This window comes from Halichoerus grypus, chromosome 11 (assembly GCF_964656455.1).
Source record: "Halichoerus grypus chromosome 11, mHalGry1.hap1.1, whole genome shotgun sequence".
NCBI classification, from domain to species: Eukaryota; Metazoa; Chordata; class Mammalia; order Carnivora; family Phocidae; genus Halichoerus; species Halichoerus grypus.
In genome coordinates, this window is record NC_135722.1 from 62,437,862 (window position 1) to 62,461,250 (window position 23,389).

Here is a 23,389-nt window from a genome sequence, read left to right on the forward strand (position 1 = left end):
AAGGGATTAATGTTCACTAAAGATCTCCTCATAGGGAGTCTATAATGCCTAGGGAGAATGACCACTTAGGGTGGACTCCCCCTCACCCACAACAGACATACTCTGGAATTCCCTGACTTCAGCCCACTTTACTGCTGTGTAAACCGCTTTCCCAAGTTCAAGTTCCAAAGGGTTGATGGTGCAGGCTTTGTGCACAACCTTAGACTCAAAAGTGGTGGAAGGACGACTATTTGCAGAGGGTGTGGATGAAGCTTGGCTGTGCAAACTGCAGTGTCATGGGCATGTCCCCACCCTCCTCGTGGTGCAGCAGGGAGCTGGGAGCAAGAAGAGAAAAGGCTGGTGAGGGGCTGGGAGCTGGGGTCTGCTCTCCCTGTGCTGCTATCCTAGTACAGAACTCTGAGTCTAACATCCTAAATTCTCACCTGGTTTTCCAGCCTCAGCCTCCCCGAGGAAACTAAAATGCAATATGCACAGGTGGTGGGTGGAGGGTGTGGGAGGATGGAGGGATAGCTTGTCAGTAAAGGTTGCCTGGCATGGACTGCATAGCATCGAGAAACTTCACTCAGGAGATGACATGTACGTCTTCATTTTACTGTTACTTTTACCATCCCCTGCCCTGAGTAAGAGCTGAATGAATATTAAACAGCTCTAACATCTTAATGATTTTGGCATCTTACTGTTAAGCCAATTTGTAATGACTTGATGCTTGCACGAAGCTGACCATCTTATTAGGTCTTTCTAAGTAATATAATTTGTAACTGTTCAGAAAAATCAGTCTTGAAAATAATTATTGAACTAGAAATGAGGAGTTAGTTTGAGTGCTTTGCCCTTCTCCCCGCCGCCCCCAAACTGTTCTATTTTGGTCTAGATCCCAAACAGCTATTTGTTAAAATCAATATCAAATATAGTTTCAGAATATTAGAATGACAACATGCCTTTTTGGGAGACTATCAGGAATAAATAATAACAAATACCTTATCAGCATTTAAAGTTGTGATCAGCCCTTTGCTTTGGGAATATAATGAAGATTGCATCTTCTCAGAGCCACAGATTTAATCTGACCACTATAACGGCATTCTGAATGTCTCAGTCAACAAAAGTCAAATAATCACAATTTGACTTTGAAACAGAAAATTCCCAAAGACCTTCTATCATATTCATTTTATGGAGAAAAATGCTACAATCAAGAAGATTGTGTAACATTCTCAAGGACTCTGAGCTAGTTAGTGGTGGAGACCCCCAGGTGTGTCTCTGTCCTTCACGAAAGCAGTGCATCTTGTTAACTTTCAGTATGAACTGGGAGTTTGAGTCTAGATCTACAAACAATGCCAGAAATTGCTCTCTACACATAAAGCAGGGACTAGAATCAAATCAGAAAATTTAGAGCCTCATGAAGCCAGTCTAAAGGGATATGAGCCACCACATCTATGTCTTACCAATTCCATTGTTCCTTTGGCAGGATCAATATGTTCTTTTCTTCCTAAAGTATATTTGGATAACTGAACTTTATAAAACTCAGTCTGAATTAATCCTCCTAAATTTTAAAGCACTTTGTGATTTGTTTGTGGCTTTTGAAAATAAAAACTTTGTCACATAATTTTTCTAAAGTGTTGATGTTTTAGTACCTGGACATAAGGTCAAATATCTGTTAGTTTTTCTAGGAAATGGGAGCATGGTGTGATATTTGCCTATTTTAAAGATTACTGAGACTATACAGGCATGGAGCCCAAACCATAGGTCCTCTCTCTTTGATGAATATATTTTTTCATAAAAGAACTTTCCTAAATGATGGAACTTCAAACGAATTATTTCTGTAACTTGGTAGCAGCAATGTGAAGAAGTCGTGAGCTTTCTAAAAATAGAAGAAAAAAATATTCATATTTGTAAATAATAAATATTTTTTCCCAGAAAAGAATGACTGGATATTTTAAATAACAGCTTTATTGAGATATAGTTCCCATATTTTAAAATTTGGCTTTTTAAAGTATACAATTCACTGATTTTTAGTATAGCCTCAGAGTTGTACAATCATTAGCACTACCTAATTTTAGAACATTTCCATCATGTCCCAAAGAAATCCCATGTTCATTATCAGCCCCTGGCAACCACTAATCTACTTTCTACCTATATGAATTTCTCTATTCTGAACACGTCATAGAAATAAAAATTGTACAGTATGTGGCCTTTGGTATCTGGTTTCCTTCACATAGAACAGTGTTTTCAAGTTTCACCTATGATGTGGCATGCATCAGTTCTTCATCTCTCTTCATGACAGAATAATATTCCACTGTATGGATATACCAAATTTATTTATTCATTCATCTGTTAATAGATATTTGAGTTGTTTATACTTTATGGCTATTATAAGTAATGTTTTTGTGTGGACATAAGTTTCAATTCTCTTTAGGTATATACCTTGGAGTAGAATTGCCATTCATGTGGTAACTGTTAACTTTTGAGGAACTGACAGACTGTTTCCCATAGCGGTTGTACCACCTTGCCTTCTCACCAGCAGTGCATGGGGCTTCTGATTTCTCCATATCCCAGCTAACATGTGTTATTATTTATCTTCTTGATTATAGCCATCCTACTGGGTATAAATTAGTATCTCATTATAGTTTTGATTTGTACTTCCCTAATGAATAATGTTGAACATATTCTTATGTGCTCATTCACCATTTGTATATCTTCTTTAAAGAAATATCTATTCAAATTTGCAGTAGGCTAAATAATCCCTCTCTATCCCCCATAAAAAAGTTCAAGACCTAATATCTGACCTATGAATATATTATGTTATAGATCAAAGAAACTTTGCAGATATGATTAAGTTAAGGATCTTGAGACAGGGAGATTATCCTGGATTATCTGGGTGAGTCAAATGTAATCACAAGAGTCCTTAGAAGAAGGAGGTGGTAGAGTTACAGTTAGAGAAGAGATATGACAACAAAAGCAAAGATTGGACTGATGCCCTTTGAAGATGGAGGAAAGGATTATGAGCCATGGAATTCAGCTGGCCTTGAGAAGCTAGGAAAAGACAAGAATGGATTCTTCCAATTATCCTCTGGAGCCTCCGAGCAACATCTTCAGTTTATTTCAGTGAGTTTGATTTTGGATAGCTGACCTCCAGAACTATAAGATAATAAATTTGTGTTATTTTAAGATACTAAGTTTATGGTAATATGTTACAGTAGAAATAGGAAACTAACACAAAAATCTTTGCTGATTTTTAAATTAGATTATTTGTCTTTTTATTTTTGATTTGTCAAAGTTCTTTATATACTCTGGACACAAGTCCCTTATCAAATGTATTACTGCAAATATTTTTCCTATTCTGTGAGTTGTTTTTTTAACTTTCTTGATGATATTCTTTGAAGCACAGAAGTTTTTAAATTTGATAAGTCCAACTTATCTGTTTTTTTGTTGTTGTTTTGTTGTCATATTAAGAAACCACCACCTAATTCAATGGTTACTCATGAGGATTTACTCCTGTGATCGGCATAGTGTTAGTTTTTGTGTGTGGTATGAGGTAGGGGCCCAACTTAATTCTTTTGCGTGCAGATATCTAGAAGTCTTGGCATAATTTGTTTAAAAGTGTGTGGGGGAGGCATGTTTGCCATAAAGCTATTTTGTTTAACCAATTGAAGTATTTCTCTTATTAGATTACATAACACTTGACCAAAATAGGAAAATTGTTGGAGATGTCTTTCCAGCTATGACACCTGGTATTCTACCAATTTTGTAGCTAAAATTCTTCTTGTTTAGAAATGTTCCTGCGTAGTTCTAGATTGTTGGGGACTCATCATTACCAGTCACCATGGAACTACTTGCTAAGTGATTTTTTTTCTGTCTAACAGATTGTCAACACATTCAGGCCTGATAATATTGATAGAGAAAATCAAGACACAGGGCTATTCCATTTTACCCCTTTTCATTCTTGTAGGCAGACACGAAAGGAAATAATCCATAAGAATGAGTCCACTGAAATCTCCCTCACCATATTTCTTTCCAAGGTGGGCACTGGTATCATTTGCACTAAATAATGATGTCTTGCTTCTTATGAAGCTGTTGTTCAGGGTAACAGTTGGATTTATGTCCTGCTTTACCCTCAAAACAATAATGAAAGAAAAATTCACTTGGTTTTGAAGACACTGAGAGTCTCTATCTTTGAAAAATGTAGCATCATCATAGTCATTTCAAGCAATAATCAATTCGGTTATTATGGAAATTGATAGGTTGGTCTCGGTGACTCATAAAGTTTTAATTTGCAATCATCCAAACTCATGAAAGCTCCATGTGGACAGGTAATCTAAAAATTCAGCAATCTCTTATGCAGTTTTACTTACTTAAAATCTTCTATTTCCTTAAACAATCTGAAAGTCAGTCTTGGGTATAAGCGATGCTTGGAAGTTGCTTTCTTTCCTCTGCCTGGTGCTTTTCATTTGCTCAGAAAATATTAAGTTTATGTTTGTCTTCTCCATTTCCAAGTTATATGTTGTCTTTCACTCCTAATGATCAATTTTTTTCTTCTTCTTTCTTTCCTTCCCTTTGCTCCTTTTCTTCCCTTTCCTCTCTCTCTTTCTCCTTACTTCCTTATTTTAAAATCACTAGCGAGTTAATGGATATGAATTAATGAAAAAAATCAGAGAGTGAGTTACCAAATGACAGCCAAAAGGACAATGCTGTGGTTTATACATGGGAGTTGTATTGTTGAAACTTTGATCCTGACCTCTCAACTTTGGTCAATATTTTCAAACCTCAGTGTGATCAATATTATTCTTGCTTGAAATCAACATGTATGTTGTCTTGGATTTTATAAGGACAAAGCCAGCCTTACCCATAAACAGACATGGAAAGAACAAATGAAGCAATGGATTTAAAGAAAACTTTTTTTCTCATCTTGTCTAGGAATAGATATTATTGTGCTGAGGGCTGAGAGATTAAATTGTGTCACTTGTCAGGAAATTGGCAAGCAGCCATATTTTTTGCCTGCTACTACATGCTGCTTTTGTGCTGTGGATGGGTTTAATAAATGCACTGTTGTGTAAAATGTCATTGTTGTATTGCCAAGCGGAGGCTGTCATGTGATAGTTCTTCCCCAGGATGACAGATCAATATTGGTCCGCAGCAATCCAGGGACTTGAAGCCACACAAAGGGCATTTTTATGGTTCAGAAACAAAAGTAGAGATAAAAATCATTCTCCAAAGCATGGAAATATATCTATTTTGCTCTAGAAGAAAACCTAATGTTCTTTCCCAAATGTTCTTACTTTAAAGATAGGTAATGTTACCAAAATTTAATGACCACTTCCAAAAGAAAAAAATACAAATAAATCGTAACATTTTGAAAAGTTCAATCTTACTGTTAGCTGTCAAACAGATACAAAGTAAAACAAGGAAATACACCATTGTTTATTTTGGTAAACAGCCCCAAATTATATGTGTAAGTGCATGCGATACTGACAACATATTGTAAAATAGGCCTTCTCCAACATTGCTGGTAGAAGTAAAATTTAGTACAGTCTCTCTGGAAAGAGATTTAGCAATATCTGTCAAAACTCTTTAACATGATCATACTTTTTGGTCTTGAAATTCTACTACCAGAAATATACTCTAAATTATGAAAAACAGGGTCAACAATGTCTTCTAAAAGATTGCCAATTATTTAAAATGCTGAGAAACTGAAAATAAACTCTTAACAATGTAAATGGTAAATATATTTTTAAACAACAATTAAAATAGTTGTAGAGGATTTCAAAAAATTATCTAGGGAAAGGTTTATGAAATAAGGTTATGTGAAGTTAAACAAATGCTAAATGTAGAGAGCATGATCTAAACAGAATTTTAAAAAATGGCAAAAAACCCCAGAAATAAATGCACAAAACATGTTAATAGTGATTGACTCTGAGTAGTGTAAAAATTAATGTGTTGTGTTTTGTTTAATTTTTGTCTACTCTTCCGCATTTTATATATATCCCACAAAGGACAACTATCATATCCCCAAACACATATACACAATAAGTTTTATTTAAAAAGAGGTTACATAGGGGAAAGATCATTGTCCAGAGAAATTCATCTAAATCACTATATGCTTTCTTGCATTGCCTCTTAACTTAGCCCTCGTTCCCCATTTTCTCTATAGCTCTGGCTCTATCTCTCACTCTAGCTTAGACTCACATCTCCAGCCATCAGATGAAACAGATCTCTGCTATCTCTCCCCTTGGGGCACTGGTTTCTTCCCTGTTTCTGACCTTGGTCTATCTCTTGCTTCTCATTGTGCTTTCTGACCCTTGCATCCAGGTGTGTGAAGGGCCTGCGACCAGCTGTGAGGTCTGCTCAGTGTTTCTGAGGTTCAGAATGTGGTTCGGCTGGCAGAGGCTGTCAATGGGCAAGCCACTCTGCACTCAGCCATAAGGGAGTTTCAGAGTCAGAATTCCATAGTGTTCATCTTCATTTTCAATTGCTGAGTGATAAATTGCCACAAATTTTAAAGTTCAAAACAACATACATTTTTTATCTCAGAGTTGCAGTGGGTCAGGAGTCCGAGCACAGCTTAGTGGAGCTCTTCATTTTGGGTCCCATAAGACTGCAATCAGGGTGTCAAGGTTTGCTTTGTTTGTTTGTTTAGTTTGTCAGCTGGATGTTGTTCCTTTCAGGAGCATGGGGTCCTTTTCCAGGCTCATGTGGCTATTGTCAGAATTTAGCTGTGTCACTGAAATCTTCTATCTCACTAGCTGTAGGCTGGGGACCACTCTCAGCTCCTAGAAGCTGCCCTCAGGTACTTGCCACACGGCCCCCTCCGTAGAGCCTCTCACAACATGGAAGTTTGCTCTGTTCAGGCCAGCAGGACAATCTCTTGGCTTTTAAAGTCCTCACTGGATTAGGTCAGGTTGACACAATATAATCTTTCTTTTGATTAACTCTTAATTACATTTGTGAAATCTCTTCTGCCACATAAAACAATATTATCAGGAAAGTGATATCTCATCATACTCACAGGTTCTTCCCACACTCAAGGGGAAGAGATTATACAGGATGTGGGTCATTGGGGGTTATTTTAGAATTCTACCATAATTATCCCTTCCTGGCTGTCACAGACTTGTGGCTTAAGTTCAGCGCGCAGTTAAATGGCTGGCTTGGTGGAAGAGCTGTGTTGAGGGCCTTGAATTTTATATAGCTCTCTCATGCTTACCGTTGCATTTAATCCCTACCACAGCTTTCTGAGATCTATGCCCCTATCTCCAATTTAACCAGTGAGGGAACTGGAGCACAGAGAGCTTTAAAAAGAGTCTCAAGGCCATACAGCTAGAAAGTAGAACTTGAAATCCAGGTCCTCCAACTCCAAATAGCATGTTCTTTCTTTTACATCTCTCAGCTGGGGCAACCCCTGAGACCTGAGCGCACTTTGGAGTATAATCTCATTAGGGAGAGAACCGCTTCTCATTTCATCCGCTTCTTAAGCTTGCACACTCACCTTACATTGAGTGTGATTTAGCTCATGCAGGAAGGCTTTTTACAATGAACTTGGAATTCCTAGAATGATGTATATGTTAGTGTTCTATTGCTCCTTAGAAAATGACCACAAATTTAGCAGCTTAAAACAACACCCATTTATTAGCTCACTGTTTTCATAGGTCAGAAGTCTGGTGCAGTATGGCTGGAATCTCTGCTTAGGTTCTTGCAGGCTGAAATCCAGATGTCAGCTGAGTAACAGTCTTATCTAACTGGAGGCTTAGAGTCTTCTTCTAAGCTCATGTGGTCATGGTAGGACTCAGTTCCTTGCAGATGTGGGACAGAAATCTCTGCTTCCTTGTTAGCTGCCTGCTTGAAGACCCTCTGCTTCTAGAGACCACTCTCATTCTTTCTCACACGGCCTCCTCCTTCTGTCTTCAAACCAGCAACAGAGGGTGAGGTACTTCACACATTTTAAATCTCTTTTCTGCCACCAGCCAGAGAAAACTTTCCACTTTTAAAATTCATGATTAGATCAGGCTCACTTGACTACTCTCCCTATTTAAGGTCAACTGTGTCATATAACATAACATAGCGTAATCACAGGAGTGATATCTCATGATAGTCACAGGTTCTATGGATTATGGTGTGAATCCTGAGAAGTGACATTTTTAGAGTGCTGCCTACTACAGTGTGTCTTTAAGTGTCTCCCTGCTCTCCCCCAGCATAATTTAGAAAGTAAAGACATGGACATTGTAGTCAGACTGCCTGGGTTCAAATTCTGGCTCCAACAAGCTTGTGTAAGTTACTCAACCTCTCAGTGCCTCGATTTTCTTTCTTTTTCTTTCCTTTTTTTTTTTTTTAAGATTTATTTATTTATTTTAGAAAGAGAGATATATATAGAGAGACTTCAAGGTGGGGAGGGGCAGAGGGAGAGGAGAGAGAGAGAATCTCACGCGGACTCCCCGCTGAATGCAGAGCCAGATGCCGGGCCTGATCTCACCACCCTGAGATCATGACCTGAGCTGAAATCAAGAGTCAGAAGCTTAATTGACTGAGCCACCAAGGCACCCCAGTGCCTAGATTTTTTTTACTTAAAAAGCGTGGGTCTCACTTGTTGTTGTACACTTTAGATGAGTTAATGTGCCAGGAGAATACTTCAATACGTTGAAGCACTATGTTGGTCTCTGCTATTATTATTGCTGATCTGATTATAATATATCCACTAACGTTGAGTCCAAATTTCTCCTCTTTTGGGGGCAGACCCATCACCTCATTTTTCTGGGCCTCAGCTTCATTATAAATTTTTAGTGTTATCTAATTTTCAAAAATGTAATTTATCGTGGAAAAGAGACACTTAAAAATTTTAAGTCTCTAACTCATATGGAAGAACAAAGAATTTTTCAAGTAAAACATAACCATGTTTAGTTTGTGAGCTTATTTTTTAAGTGAAGGAAACATAGCAGATTCAGCTAACTGTATTATAAGCTCAAGAAAAGAAATATAGAGCCTTAGTTAGTACCATACTTGTTTCTAAATGGGCTTTAATTCCATGTTATAAGCAGGAGAAAAAGGGCTATGAACAGAAAGGAACAGGAAGCTTAGGGAAAGATGTGGCAGCTGAAAGGAGACTGAAAGAAAGATGGACGGGAAGAGAGGAAATGTAATAGAAAACCATAGAGAAAAAGAGAAAAACAGGCAAGAGCAGAGGAAAGACCACTGAGAGTAGAGAGAGCAGATAGGGAAAAGGGGGGAGACATTGCTAATATTTACTGAGCATCTAATATATGCTGATTAGCTAGGGACATAAGTTTTCTCACTGAATCCTCAGAACAACTCAATGGAATAGGTATGAGTATCATCATTTTACGGAGGAGAACACAGTGACTGAAAGAGTCTAACTTTCCAAGATCAATTATATTAGTATACAGAGCTTAGAACCTACATCTTTCCAGAGCACATTGTAATGTGCTGCTCCCCTATCTGAAGCACTAATGGTGAGATAAAAAAATACTCCTCACAGCTTGTTGGCCCATCTTTGAACAGTGTTCCTGCCACACTGAGAAAAGACTTCTTGGGTGGGCTTGGGTGTTACTGTCCCTCAAAACTACCTTATGGTGCTAATTACTTGAGTCAAGACATTTGGATCCTAGTTAAAGCAGAGCCTCCAAAGATTTATGCCTCAGGATAAATCACTCTTCTGAGCCTCAGTTTCCTCATCTGTAAAATGTACATTTTGAACTAGATAAATTGCCAAATTCTAAAAATCTATACTTAATGTCCTGCTGCCAGATTTTCAACTGATTGTTATTCTTGATCTCTTCAACGTCTCCTGGCCATCCCTGTTCATGGCAGGAAGCAGTGAGGTGGGAAATAATCTCCATGGTAGTAGCAAGGATCTATCAAAATGAAGTGGAGACCTACCCAATAGCTCTCTTCACATGAGCAAAAGTCTGCAATGTGGGCTGGGGAGTAGGTATATTTGGATGCTTGAGTTAAAATCACTGTTCAGTTTTCAAAGTTGTTCACTGTACAACCTTAGGAGGCAATATTCACATACGCAGTCCTAGACCATAGCCCTGGCTCCAGGAAGCCATCGTAATGATTCACAGGTAGAGGTCAGAATAAAGAAAACTGTAGCTCAATAGAAAAATAACCAAATTTGTAATGTTTAGAGGTGCCCCTTAACATTGTGAAAAACTTTACCTTTGAGAGTCTTTAGGCAGAGACCAAATGATGTAGAGTCTAGAGAGTACACAAGTGATATTCAGTATGAATTTTTGGATGTATTCAAAGCTAGCTGGATGATCTTAGTCTCTAAGCCTTAATTTCATGAGTTAATATTATGGCCAAATACTAGTATCTACCACATAGGGATGTTGTGAGTATCTAGAAGACTGTATGTGTTTATGTACATCTCTATTTCTATCTATTTTAACACAATGCTCCACACATGTAAAAAGATCAATAACTTTTAGCTAGCATTATGATTATTCTCTTTACAACTACTGAATGCTGCTTCTAGTAGAACTTCCTTTTACCTCGATAGGCATGAGACTGCCACCTAGATTTGCAAGCAAACAATGGTGGCACTGCTGCTTTTCATTCTTAACTGTAGGGTAAGCATGTTTAACATAAAGGCTCTTCTATCCCAAACTTAAAGCCAGAATTTGGCTAAGAGAGGGAAGTTCCTCTGCTTCTAGGCAGAGTGGTGTGAGATGAGGAGATCAACTGTGGACCATTGATTTCAGAGCTATCTTCCAACAACTCTATTTCTAAATTTTGAAAATGGTGCTTCTCCAGCATTCAATACTAGCAAACCCAGTCCCCACTGTGACTCATACGAATTACACAGTATCTTTTTCAAATTGTTTACTCTTGTAGCATGGATATCTCCTTACTCAGAAATTAATCTCATCAATTCAGTTTGAAAATTCTATTGTCAAAAAGCAGGGGTTTCCTGTGGGAGTGTCACTCTTGTTTTTCATGTTGATAGGAGATGCAGATGCACCTGAAAAAAAAAATCCGTGCTTCTCTTCCACAAGCTGTCCTAAGGAATCACTGCATCAGAACAAGTGGCTAGGGAACAAAAGTGTCCTTGGCTGCTTTATAAGAAAAACACTAAAATAGCGTACTTATGTTTAATGAAAAAAAGCAGACTGAGGACAGGCTACAGAGCATACATTTGTGATTCTTAGTTCACAGTGTCCACTGTGGCTCCATGCAAGCTCATCATTCTTACCTAGAGGACTTTGCTTATGCAAGCCTCCCTCTTCTTACTCATTAATTTACCCTCCTACCTCATCTCCTTTAATTGATTAATTAATCAATCCATTCATTCATTCAGACAGAATTTATTGATTCACTTCTATATATAACTTCATGGCCTGAGGGGATACACAGTGTGGTGGAAGCACTAGAAGAATACTGGGACACGTTTTTCTCCCCAGGGAAATCTCTTCTAATTGTTCCCTACAATGCCTTGTAGGGGGTGCTTTGATCTCTGATAGATTTTTATATTATTTAGTAATTGTCCCATGTGTGTGACCCTTAGTTCCCCAAACAATCTTCAGTTCTTTCAAGAGTGGGGGCCTTGGCTCTAGCAGCTACGACTCTATGCTGAGCTCCATCTACCTACTTAACCTCACATTGTGGTCCTCATCCAAGTCAAGTTGGTTTCTCTCTTTGTTGGGATAACTTGGTTCTTTCTCCCTCTGTGTTCTTGTTCAGATTTATGGGGTTAGTGAAAATCTTAATAGAATCTTCCTACGGAATAGTTTTTAGACTCTCTGTTCTAACTCCTGGAGAAAGCCCTTATAAATGGTCGCTGAATCTATGAATACACACAGTATCTATACCATTGCCTTATTTGCTAATACTATTTACAGTAGATTGTTTTTTGATACATTTTATTATTTGCTCACTAGCTCTGAGTATTCTTCCTTCCAACCAGAATGAAGGCCCCACGGAACACAAGATTTATCTGCGTACTCTCCTTACAGAGCCAGGCTGAATGTTAAACGTAGTGCCTGTCAACAAACACAAATTAAATACTAGTTTGAATTTTAGTAAGTAATAAGAAATCTGCAAAGTCATTACGGAAAGCTTGCTTTGACAGCCATTTCTTTCAAGTACAGAGCTTTGTAAAATTATTATTTTCCAAAGGTATAAACATGTCTCATTGATGTGGCAGATTTACTTTCCAAATAATTCTAACGTTTCAGAGCTTTACCTGAGTCTGCCATCCTCTGCTGCAGCACCACCTGGTATAATCTTCGTAATAAATATGCCAGGGTCATCTCCAATGTGGGGATTATCTGTCCCTCCAGCAATACTGAATCCCAGGCCAGAATTCCCCTGGAGAAACAATAAGTACACATTAAATGATATGGCTGTCACCTAAACCTAGTTCCCCTTGCACTTCGAGTTATCATCTTACTACTCAAATGGAAATCAGGTGATAACAGTCTTCTATACAAAGCTATAAAGTGCACTGTCAGCAGACAAAGGAAGGTCAGGAAGAACACTCAAGTTTGTCTCTGTGTTGCAAGAATTTAAGGGGTCTTTCATTTTTGCTTATTCAAAGGGCCTTATATTTTTGCTTTTAAGAAAAAAATGCAAAAACATTAGCGTCAGTTGTAAAAATTATACATGCATATGAAAAAGAATGGAAGGAAACCAGTTACATGAAAATTGATTTGGTAGGGTAGTGAAATTTGGCTGTTTTAATTTTATTTCCAGTACTGTTATGCATCAAATAAATGTGTTCCTATATAACAAGAAGCTTTGACTTCAGAAGGCAGGTCTCCCTTCTAGAGTTATAATAAATGTGAGATATTTTTCAGTAATAAACAGAATTTAATTTGCAATAGATATTGACAAGGAATGTATTACTACTGTGGCATGTAAATGTGATAGTTTATATTCTAATAAAGCTTTCATATTTACTCATGCAGATTACAGTAATTGACATCCAATGTACATATAGCCTTCTAAATCTGTACGTAAGACATAATTAAAGTCTTCCCCAAATTCACAAGCCATCTTACTTAATGTATTTATTATTTACATATTTTCCTTTAATCTACATCTCCCTGGCTACCTTATGTTTCCATATTATGTTCTGATGTTTTTTTCTAATTCGTATTATATTTTAAGCCATATCCATACACCTAGGTAGTGTTTATAATTATCCATTTTAAATGGCTAGATACTATTTCATCAAGGTCATAAACTATCATTTATTTAACCAGTCCTCTATCACTGGGTGTTTAATTTCACTATAACCAAGATAGCTTACTAAATTTACAACTACTTGATTAATTTCTGCTCTTGGATAAAAAGAGATGAAAACTAAGAATTTAGTAGTTAATCCAGAAAAATTAATTAAGACACTCAATTAATCAGAAAAGTTCAGTGTCAAGATAAGATCAGCCATAACTTGACAGTTACATCACTACAAATGTCAAGGTAATGTTTAGCAATTTTTATTGACTGAATAATAAAAATTCCAGAAGGCTGATTTCACAATTGTACATTTATGTGGAAAGGTTGAAATTAATAATTCAACCATAACAACTAAAATCCCATGTCTTTATACTTCTGACATTTCTCTAATTCTGTTTTTCTTTGAAAAAAACCAATGCTCATTGAAAAGAGATATTACTCAGTAGCAGTCATGTAATCATAAATTTATTTAATATTTGTTACACACCAGCGCTGTGCCTGGCACTGGACTAAGTTCTGGGACTACAGTGGTGAATATGTCAGTTGATGAGGCACATGAAGAGGAAGGGCAGAGTGTAGGAGTGGCCAACAGAAGAAGGAAGCATAGGGACTTTTCCTGAAGGTGAAAAGCAGCTAGTAACTTTTAAGGGGGTCAGGATGGGAACTGGGGTGGAGGACAGAATGTTCCAGTCAAATGAAGAACATATGTAAAATCTCTGAGGTGAGAAAGGGTATGCCAGGTCCAAGACATAGACAATAAAGCTCAAATGAAGAAAGCAAAATGAACTGGATGAAATAAGTATTTACCATGAGCGCAAGTGAATCTATTCTTGGCTTTAAGTACCTATTGGTAGGATTGGTTGAGTACCTGTTAAGTGTAAGGCTACAGGGAAGCTAAGGCTAGAGGGAATAAGACCAGATGATTTCTCCCTTCATGGAATCCAAGGAAGAGCGGAAAAGGCAGTGATAGTCTGGCATCTGGTAATCAGTACATTTTCACTGTAACATAAACTACATTGTCATGTATATAGTTACCAGGACAACATTTAGGTGACATATGAGGCAGTTTCTCTAAGATCTAGGGGTTTTGGAAGGAAAGAATGGGAAGATGAGTATTTTCATTGTAATTTGGGTCTAGTTCCAAGAAGATCAACTGGAGTATATTGGTCTCACTAGAATCAGCACCTCAGAGATAATCATTTCCTGAGTAAAGGGGTAAGGAAAGAGGCAAGCACAGACTGGGAGGTACACAAATGCTTTCTCCTGACAATATCAATACTTTTGGAGAAGGCACTCAAAACTTTGCCATTTGAGAAACATACTCATTATCTAGCCCTTAACCTTATCTTCTTCATTTCCAGCTTTACACTTTCACTCCCAGGAATACTCAGCTGAGCTGCTGGCCCTTTCCTGCACAGTTGACATTATGACTCATCTCTTGGCCTTTACTCATGCTGTTTTCTCTACCAGAAACTTTCCACCTCCCCTTTGCCTGGCACAATTCTTCCCATTATCCAAGATAAGGCTCAGAAGGCATGTGCTACAGAAAATATTAAATGATCACTCCAACTCCACTTCTCTGGGTAATTCAGTCCTCTTTTAAGTTTTTAAAGATTTCTGTGCTTATCTATGACATGCACTGTGTTATTCTGAGTTTATATATTTATGAGTCTGTCTTTCCTTCAAACTAAGGAAACCGTGTAGTATTCATCTTTGTTTCTTGGTACTTTCTCGGGCACATAGTATTGTTCAGTAAATAATTGGTGAATGAATGAAGAAACAAACTTACTGAGAATATTTAAGATCTAAAGGGAAGACACAGAAAGGACACAGTAAAAGTCCACAATGTGTTAAGAAATATAATATACAAGTAGAAGCCATTTTGTTCTGTGCAGCTAAAAGAATAAAAATGGAAAGCCCAGGTATCCAAATTGTGGCTTGGCTGAAGGATGAATGGTGAGACAAAACTGTCCAAATTGGGGCCAGGCTGTACTGGGGGGGGAAGGAGGATGCTCTACTGATAGAGCAGCTGCTTAGTTACTGGACACAAGGGACCTGAGCATTTATTGAGAGGTTAAACTGGACGACTTTAAAGGATTCTTCTGGATCTTTGGCTAGATTTGTAGGAAAACTACTCTTGCCAACAAAGAAAAAGGAATGCTTTAGCGGTAGAAGTAGATCACTACTGCATTTTTAAAACTTATCCTGTGAATCAATAGATCTTTGAAGTAATAGCTCTGATGACAATCTAGCAACTAGTATTGTTTTTAGAAATGACTCTACTATGGAAAATATGGTGGCCTTCGCATCTCCTAATATACATTCTCCTGCCCTCAAATCTACTCTGAGGAAAAAGAATGAATGGATCAAGAAATCCATAATGAAAAGTGGTAGGTAGAGGCAGAGTATACCTGGACCTGTGTTTCCAGCCTCATGGATTTCCAAAAGCAAATTTTGTGCTTCAGTTAAAACCAGTTTGCCAGCTGGGCGTGGCCAGTCACTGCGGTTCTTTAAAGGATGTGCATGTAACTTCAGCTAAGGAAATTATTGTAAGTGTTTTCCTGTCTCTCCTTATTGTTCTTTCCCAGCTGTCCCTTTCGGGCCTTTGCTACCAGCCAGCAGCAGTCAGTGGAACGAGGGACAGATAACAAGCAGCAGTGAAATTCCTGCTCGCTGTTCTCCACGGCTGAATCACTCCAGTCCCCTGACAACCATCCTGGAGCCAGCCAGCTGCAGGGCCAGACCCCAGAACCTCTCAGTTCTGAGCAGCGATCTCTCCATGTGAACAGGCAGACCACTGGCTAACACCCTTAAATCCTGAGAATTGTGGCTAATTAACCGAGTGTTGATATTTGACCCAGTCAATGGCAACTGTGAGGTGCCACGCTAGTGAGGGTGGTCCCTGTACAGGGCTCTGGGTGGACTGCTGTTCCCTTGCAGTTGGGCAGATTCCATGACTGATGAACGTGGCTGGCATGAACCATTCTTTCTCTTGGTTCCCAATCCTTCATATTTGCCGATTCTCCCCCAGGAGCACAAGTCAGCTGCCTCGCCAAATGGTACTTCCGCTTTCATGTACTAGGCTCCATCTCTTCTCAGAAAACGAATCAACAAAAAAGAAAGACACTTTACCATTTAACTGATGGTTGCAAATATAAATATAATATTCTCAGGAGATTTCCTCTTTCATTCAAATTTTTCTCTAAATGAAAATTACCCCCCAAAATGGGGTTACAAAAAAGAAGAGAAAAAAAAATATCATAATCATAGGCATTTATAGAATTTTTTGAAAAGATTTTATTTATTTATTTATTTGAGAGAGAAAGAGAGAGCTCGAGCAGGGGGAGGGGCAGAGGGCAAGGAAAAGAGAGAGAGAAGCAGACTCCCTGCTGAGTGCAGAGTCCAAGGCGGGGCTCAATCCCAGGACCCTGAGATCATGACCCAAGCCCAAGTCAAGAGTCAGTTGCTTAACCCAATGAACCACCCAGGCGTCCCTACAGAATTTTCTATTTATAAAGAATTTCTTTGACTTTTTAGAAGTTCTTATTTTAAAGTATTGTTTAATCTGGTAATTCAATTCTAGGAGTTTATCCTAAAGAAATAATCAGAGATGTGTACAAAGATTTGTGTTCAAAGCTTCATCACAGTATTGTTTTTAATGTTAAAAACAAAACAAAACAAAGAACAACTCACAACTGGAAACAAACATTCAAATGATGGAGAAATGGTTAAAAATACTCGGTACATCTATCTGAATGTGGGACTATTTTGGAGCCATTAAAATTGTAGTGATAATGACAATAGGAAATGCTCATTATATAAATGTGAGAGAAAAAAATATATGGAATTTTAATTACAGTATGATCATGGGTGACACTGAAGATATTAAAGCAAATGACTTACTTTTAATGAGAAAAATATTAATTACTACTTAGTAATAGTAAAAGTGTTTAATAATTCAAACTAAGAGGGAGACTTTTTAAAAAATTATGAAGTTCTTAATAAAATACAAAAAATACAAAAAATACAAAAATACTAAAAATTCTCTAAAGGACACTAACATTTATTGCATATTTATTATGAGCTAAACACTGACCTAAGTGTTTTATAATCCCCCATTCAGTAGATACTATTTCCTCCTTTTTATACATTAAAAAACAAACAACAAACAAATGAAAAACCCTGAGGCTGAGAAAAGTGAAGTAACAGCTAAACACAGAAAACAAGTAAACAGTGGATTTCAGATTCAAATCAAATTTGTTAGGCTCCAAATATCATTTTCTTTCCATTATATCACACTGCCTTTCCTGGGAAAAATAATTTGATGGTGGATACATAATAAAAATGATCATACTAACAAACCACTATTTTGGATTTTTGAAAAAGGTCTAAACCACTCCTATCAATATCTGAAAATATTTAAAAAAATTCTTTTTACTTTTTTTTTGGCAGGGCTTGAACTCACAACACTGAGATCAAGACCTGAGCTGAGATTGAGAGTCAGACGCTTACCCGACTGAGCTACCCAGGTCTCCCAGAAAATTTCTAATGGAAAAGCATGGATTTGGGCCATTCAGACCTGGGTTTGAGTGCCAGCTCTGCACTTGTTAGCTATTTGACATTAGCTAAGTTTTTAACTTTGAGTCTAGACTCTTCATCTGTAATATGCAGATAATACCTACTTCACAGTAGTGTCAGAAAGATGAAAGCAAATGACATGTATCAGCAGAGTCCTGAGCACAGATCTTGGTACATGGGAGATAATCAATCATTACTAGTTCATCTTCTTTGGTTTGACACATAGTACTGTTAAAAGGGTCTTTATAAGTTGAGGACAATATGGGAGAATAGAAGTCAGACAGTGTGTTCTTTCATTCATGCCTTTATTCAACCAACAACTATTTGTTGATGAGTTTTAACCTACACTTTTACTATATGTTATTTCTTTTGGTAAAGATAATTTAGCTAAAAATTCGAAATGTGGGGAAAGGGATGCTTAGATTGGCAGTCCTGAAAATTGTTAGATAAATAAAGGCTAGATAAAGACTCAAACTCTTTTAACCTTTAACAGCCATGTCCTGTTTTGAATAATACTGAAATTTTATATATCCTGTTACTGACTCCAAGAATCCTATACACCCCCCTCATTCCAGGAGGATCTATATGTTGCTTTAACTCTCTGCCAAGAATCATCAATATACAGGTCTATTTTCTGCACAGCTGCTCCAGCAATGACATTTGTTTATTTTTATTTAATATCACTTATACTACAAAATAATATGCATATTGTTTTTGGATATATCATCATACCTCAGCCTCTAATCTGTAAGTTTCTGATATACATTCAGATTGAAAATTACTAGTGTAAAATTTGACTAGTGATTAACCACAGAATAGTAAACAATATTAGTAGATAGAAGGAAGATCTCAAAAAAGGCTAAAACAAACAATAGCAAATTAAAGTAATCCTCAAGCTATATGGCAGGAGAAAAATGTCACTTGACAGAAAGATCCATTGGTTAGCAAATAATCTTCCAAATTGTTTTGGAAGATATTTTATTTTAGGCAGTGAATCTGGAATGGCACAAAGAATAAAAAGATGTCTTTTTTCGTAGATATTACTTGTTAAAATCATTCAAAGTTTTTCTCATATACACATTCTATAACATACTGCAATATAAAAAGATGAATGGCCACAGGCCCATTATTAGAGTATAAAGATATGAGTGTAATTCAGACATTTCTAACTACTCTTGCTTACAGTTATCTTCATAAAGATTTTCCTCCTCAAAAAAAAAATGTTTTAAGATGTTATCCAACAATCCATGTATTTTTGAATAACATTCTTAGTCTAGGGATAAGAGATGCCTGTTTTCACTTACTTATAACTTCTAGGAGTTGCATTTAGGATTTGCTGCTGAAGAACTACCAGGAGGTCTGTGTTTGGGGACTGGTAACTGGAGGAAAGTGTTTTCAGGGGTTTGGGGTGTGTGTGTGGAGAAGAAATGGTTTCAATAAACAGGAGGAAAGAGAATGCTAGTTTACATTAGGCCAAAGAACTCATGATAAGTAAAGGGGTGATAGGCTAAAGGTAGATTACTATTTTTGTGAAATAGTTTTATTCTTAGGAGAGACACGTGGTAGTGTCTGATGAGAAGGAGGCAGGAGTAGAGGAAAGATTTTAGAGGGTGGAAGGGAGAGGACTAAAGCATGTCTGCAGGCTAAGGGAAAGTAGCCCCTGGAAAGGAGACTGAAGGTACAAAAGAGAAAGGGAGTCCATGGGAAGCAAAGTCCTAAAGAAAGATGAGTGAGAATAGGGTCTAGAGTCCAGATTCTTTGAGTCCCTACCATAAATATTGGCTAAATATGTGTGGTATAACCACACAAAGAAATCCAATGGTATTATGACATGAATATATTTTTATAATACATATTTAGGTAAAGAAAGAATACAATATAAGATTTACATTTTATAATATATATGCATAAAAAAGTTTGAAAGTAAATTCACCAATATATTAAAGTTGCTTTCAATGGATATCAGAATTATAGATCTTTTTACTTTTGTCATTTTGAGCAAGAACATCTTTAATTTTCCTTATAAATATATCTTACTATAAACACACACACACACACACACACACACACACATACATTATACTCACAAAACAAATGGCAGTTTGTTTTTTTGAGATAGCATACCTCAGCCTTGGGTGGGAAGAGGGATACTTTTCTATCTGGGATAAGAATGATCAAATTACTATAAAGTGTTATTTTAAGGCAGAAGAATTTATAAGGTCATTTTAAGGTAGAGGAGAAAAAAGCTGAAGGAGTTCTTAACTGATAATGTCTTTGCCTTATACATTTAGATGTCAGGACACCAAAGGGAAAGTCTAGAATGAATTTGGAGACTTACATAAAGCAGTAAAATATTGGAACTGCACCTGCGAGGCAAGAAAAACACGTTAGGATCAGTAGAGGTTTGTTGAGCAGCACTGAGGTGGGACATCATCAGTATGATTATGGGATTTTCTCCCACAGAGCTTAGTAATCATGAACAGTGGAAAGGAAAGGTATGGTTGCTTTAGGGCTGAGGTTTGAAAAGCAAATGTGGTTAACTCTCAAAGGAATGAGGAATGCAAATCAGAAAGGATAGAAAAGGAAGAGAAGCAAGGAATATGCTCAGCCTGGAAAAACAGAGGTGGGTAAAAAGACTGAGATCATGACAAGGTCAAAGTACAGATTCGTGGAGAACAGAGGATGGAAGAGGGACCAGCAGGCTGTGAACACTGGGATTTTCGGGCTCAAGATTTCAGGGATGAAGTGGTACTCATTGATAGTCATGTGACTGTAGTAAAGGTTACGTGAATGCATTAAAGTGATGATCAAGTCAGGGTACTTTGTGGCTGACACTGAAGTCTCCTTGGAAGATAGAAACAAAAAGAGAGAAGAAAAAAATGGCCAAAAATGTTCAATGAAAGTGAGCAAAGAAAAGGTAGGGGTAGAGATAAGAAGAGGGTAGAATTGTGAAGCAGTATGGCAGTTAAAAGAGTTACAAGTAGAGGCACAAAATGTACCAAGTCCTAAGAAGAAGAAAGTGCTTGACTTGTTCAAGGAACTAAAATGAAGCCAGAAGAGCTGTAGACTGGTTAGGTAAAGAAGGGAAATGAGGTTAGAGAGGGTAGCAGGGGTCAGACACTGGGGGTGTAAGGTTTGTGGATCATGAAGATTTAAAACAGGGAGTAACATGGTCTGATTTAGTTTAGATTACACTAGTTGCTGTTTAAAAACACTGGAGAGAGCCAAAGGTGGGGACAGGAAGACCAGTTGAAACAGCCCAGGTCAGAAACTGATGGTGGCTGGAAAGCTGGTAGCAATGGGGATGGCAAGATTTGAGACATGATTTGGAGGTGGAATTGACAGGACTTATTGATGGCTGGAATTTTCAAGGAAAGAAAATAATCAAAGATGTTGCATACCTGGGCAGAGATGTCCTATGTCATCTCTATAAGAGATGTAGAGACTGTGATAAGGGTGGAGAAACTAGTTGGCAAGAGGTAAATCAAGTTGTAAGTTTGAGAGATCTATTGGTATCACTTGTGTGGTAGGAAAAAAAAATACTGAGGTCTTGAGAAAGAATAATGGTAATTGCTAGCACTCATGGTTTGCTTTCTACATGTCAGGCACTGTGTAGACCTTACAACTCCCTTTTTAAGGATAGTTAAGGTATTGGCAGGAGGGCACCTGGGTGGCTCAATCAGTTAAACATCTGCCTTCGGCTCAGGTCATGATCCCAGGGTTCTGGGATTGAGCCCCGCATCAGGATTCCTGCTCATCAGGAGTCTGCTTCTCCCTCTCGCTATCCCCCCTGCTTGTGCTCTCTCATGCTATCTCTCTCAAATAGATAAATAAGATATTTAAAAAAAAAAGATACTGGCAAGAAGAAAACGGTGGTAACTGCAGGAATATCAGGAATACATGCCAGGTACAGTTATTTCCTTGGTCCCCACAACAACTCTTTGAGGGTACATGCATACGTTTTCTGAATGCCAAACCTAGAAGTATGGACTTTCCTGGAGAAACCAGGTTTTTGTAATAAGGAATGACATGATAAATGTGATATTTTACCATGACTAATTCAAGGACAGTGTGCAGGCCAAATCAAAAATAGGCTTAGTGGGATGAGTCAGAAAGCAAGGAGAGTAATTTGGGATCAAATACAATATTTGAGTTATGAATTCTTAAGATCTGATTTAGGATGTTGTCAGTGACACTCAACTACAAAACTGCCAAGTAACATCTCTCTTGTGCCCTGCAATCGTATTTAACTGAAATGCCATTAGAAGCTAATATACACTTCTCAACAGCTCCAAACATTGTTTCTCAACTTCTTCATCGTATTTTTCCAGTGTAAGTCAGTAACAATGGAGCCCCTCTCTTGTACCCCTATTATGCCGTTTATTTCCAATGACATTTCTTCTTGTGTTTTCTGAAAACTTCCAGAACACTTTGTGTATGAAAACTAAGAAAGAAATGGAGAAGCTCATGAAGCACTCTGTTACCACATCAAGGAATCTGAGAGTCATCCTTGATTCCTGCCTGCTCATCAGCCCTTATATTTTACTAAGCATTATGTCTTGTTGATTCTACCCCTAAAATATCCTCAAATCCATCCAGCTCCTCTCAACTTCTATCATCACTGCCCCAGCTTAGAACTTCATCAGTTCTCCTCCTTGCTCTTCCGGCTTCCAGCCCTAACTCACTTCACTCTATTCTCATGGTCAAATATGCTCAAAATAACCGATCTCAAATGCAAATAGTTATGAAGGCAGAAAAGATATATAGGAGGTTATAAATGGGCCCAGGAGAGGTAAAACGACAGAGCAAGAGTGTGGTTAAATGACATATGATCTTTGTACTGGGAATAAAATAAGGAGAAGTGGGGATTGAGCATATATATATCTTATCTAAAGGGAAGAGATACTCTTTAGTTCTTATGAATGGTTGCCATTCTAGAATGGGGGTCTAAAGTTGGAAGATTGTTCTCCCCTCCTTACTGAAGTCAGAAATCACAGTAAATCTTTGTAAATCTTAAGTAAATCTTAAGTAAAATATCATTTTTCAATGTTGGAGAATTATTAAATTGAAATCTATGTACATGGGCTCTTGGTCAGTTATGCTCCCTGTAGTTGGCAGTTTGTGAGGCATATTCCATGGTTGTCACACAGGTCAACATAGTGACTAAAGAAAATATATCCACAAACCAGAGATATGATCCTAGGGTAACTGTTTTTTTTTTTTTTTTTTTTTTTTTTTTTTTTAAGCTCCTTACAACTTTCTTCTGTGTAGCCTTATATACCCCTTGGCAGCATATAAAGTAAAATGCCTGAAAGTGGTTCCTCACTTTCCCCTTCACCCTCCTCTGTATTATTCTGTGCCTGGGTCACAGTTTTATTATTACACACAGCACATTGTATTGTACTTGTTTACATGTTTATCTTCTCTGTTCTACTGTGAGCATCAATTCAAAGTATCAGAGCTGAGTTATATATTTCCTATGCCAGAATCATGTAGCACCTATATGTGAAAAGAATTGAATAAATTTTTGCATGAACTAAACTGACCTGCTTCCTTTAGCTAGAATAGTTCTTCTCTTCTTGTTGAATTACCATTCAAACATCAAAATTCATCTCAAATGCTATCTCATATTTTC

General features: G+C 37.5%; 1 protein-coding gene across 26 annotated transcripts in view; it reads right to left on the reverse strand.

The window, feature by feature from the left end:
- Positions 1-23,389, reverse strand: part of DLG2 (discs large MAGUK scaffold protein 2) — a 2,206,895-nt gene that overhangs the window by 591,878 nt on the left and 1,591,628 nt on the right. For all 26 annotated transcript variants that reach the window (XM_078058613.1, XM_078058610.1, XM_078058611.1 and 23 more), the window contains one exon: positions 12,182-12,306. In XM_078058613.1, coding sequence (XP_077914739.1) covers positions 12,182-12,306 — 125 coding nt within the window. The remainder of the gene's footprint in view (positions 1-12,181; positions 12,307-23,389) is intronic.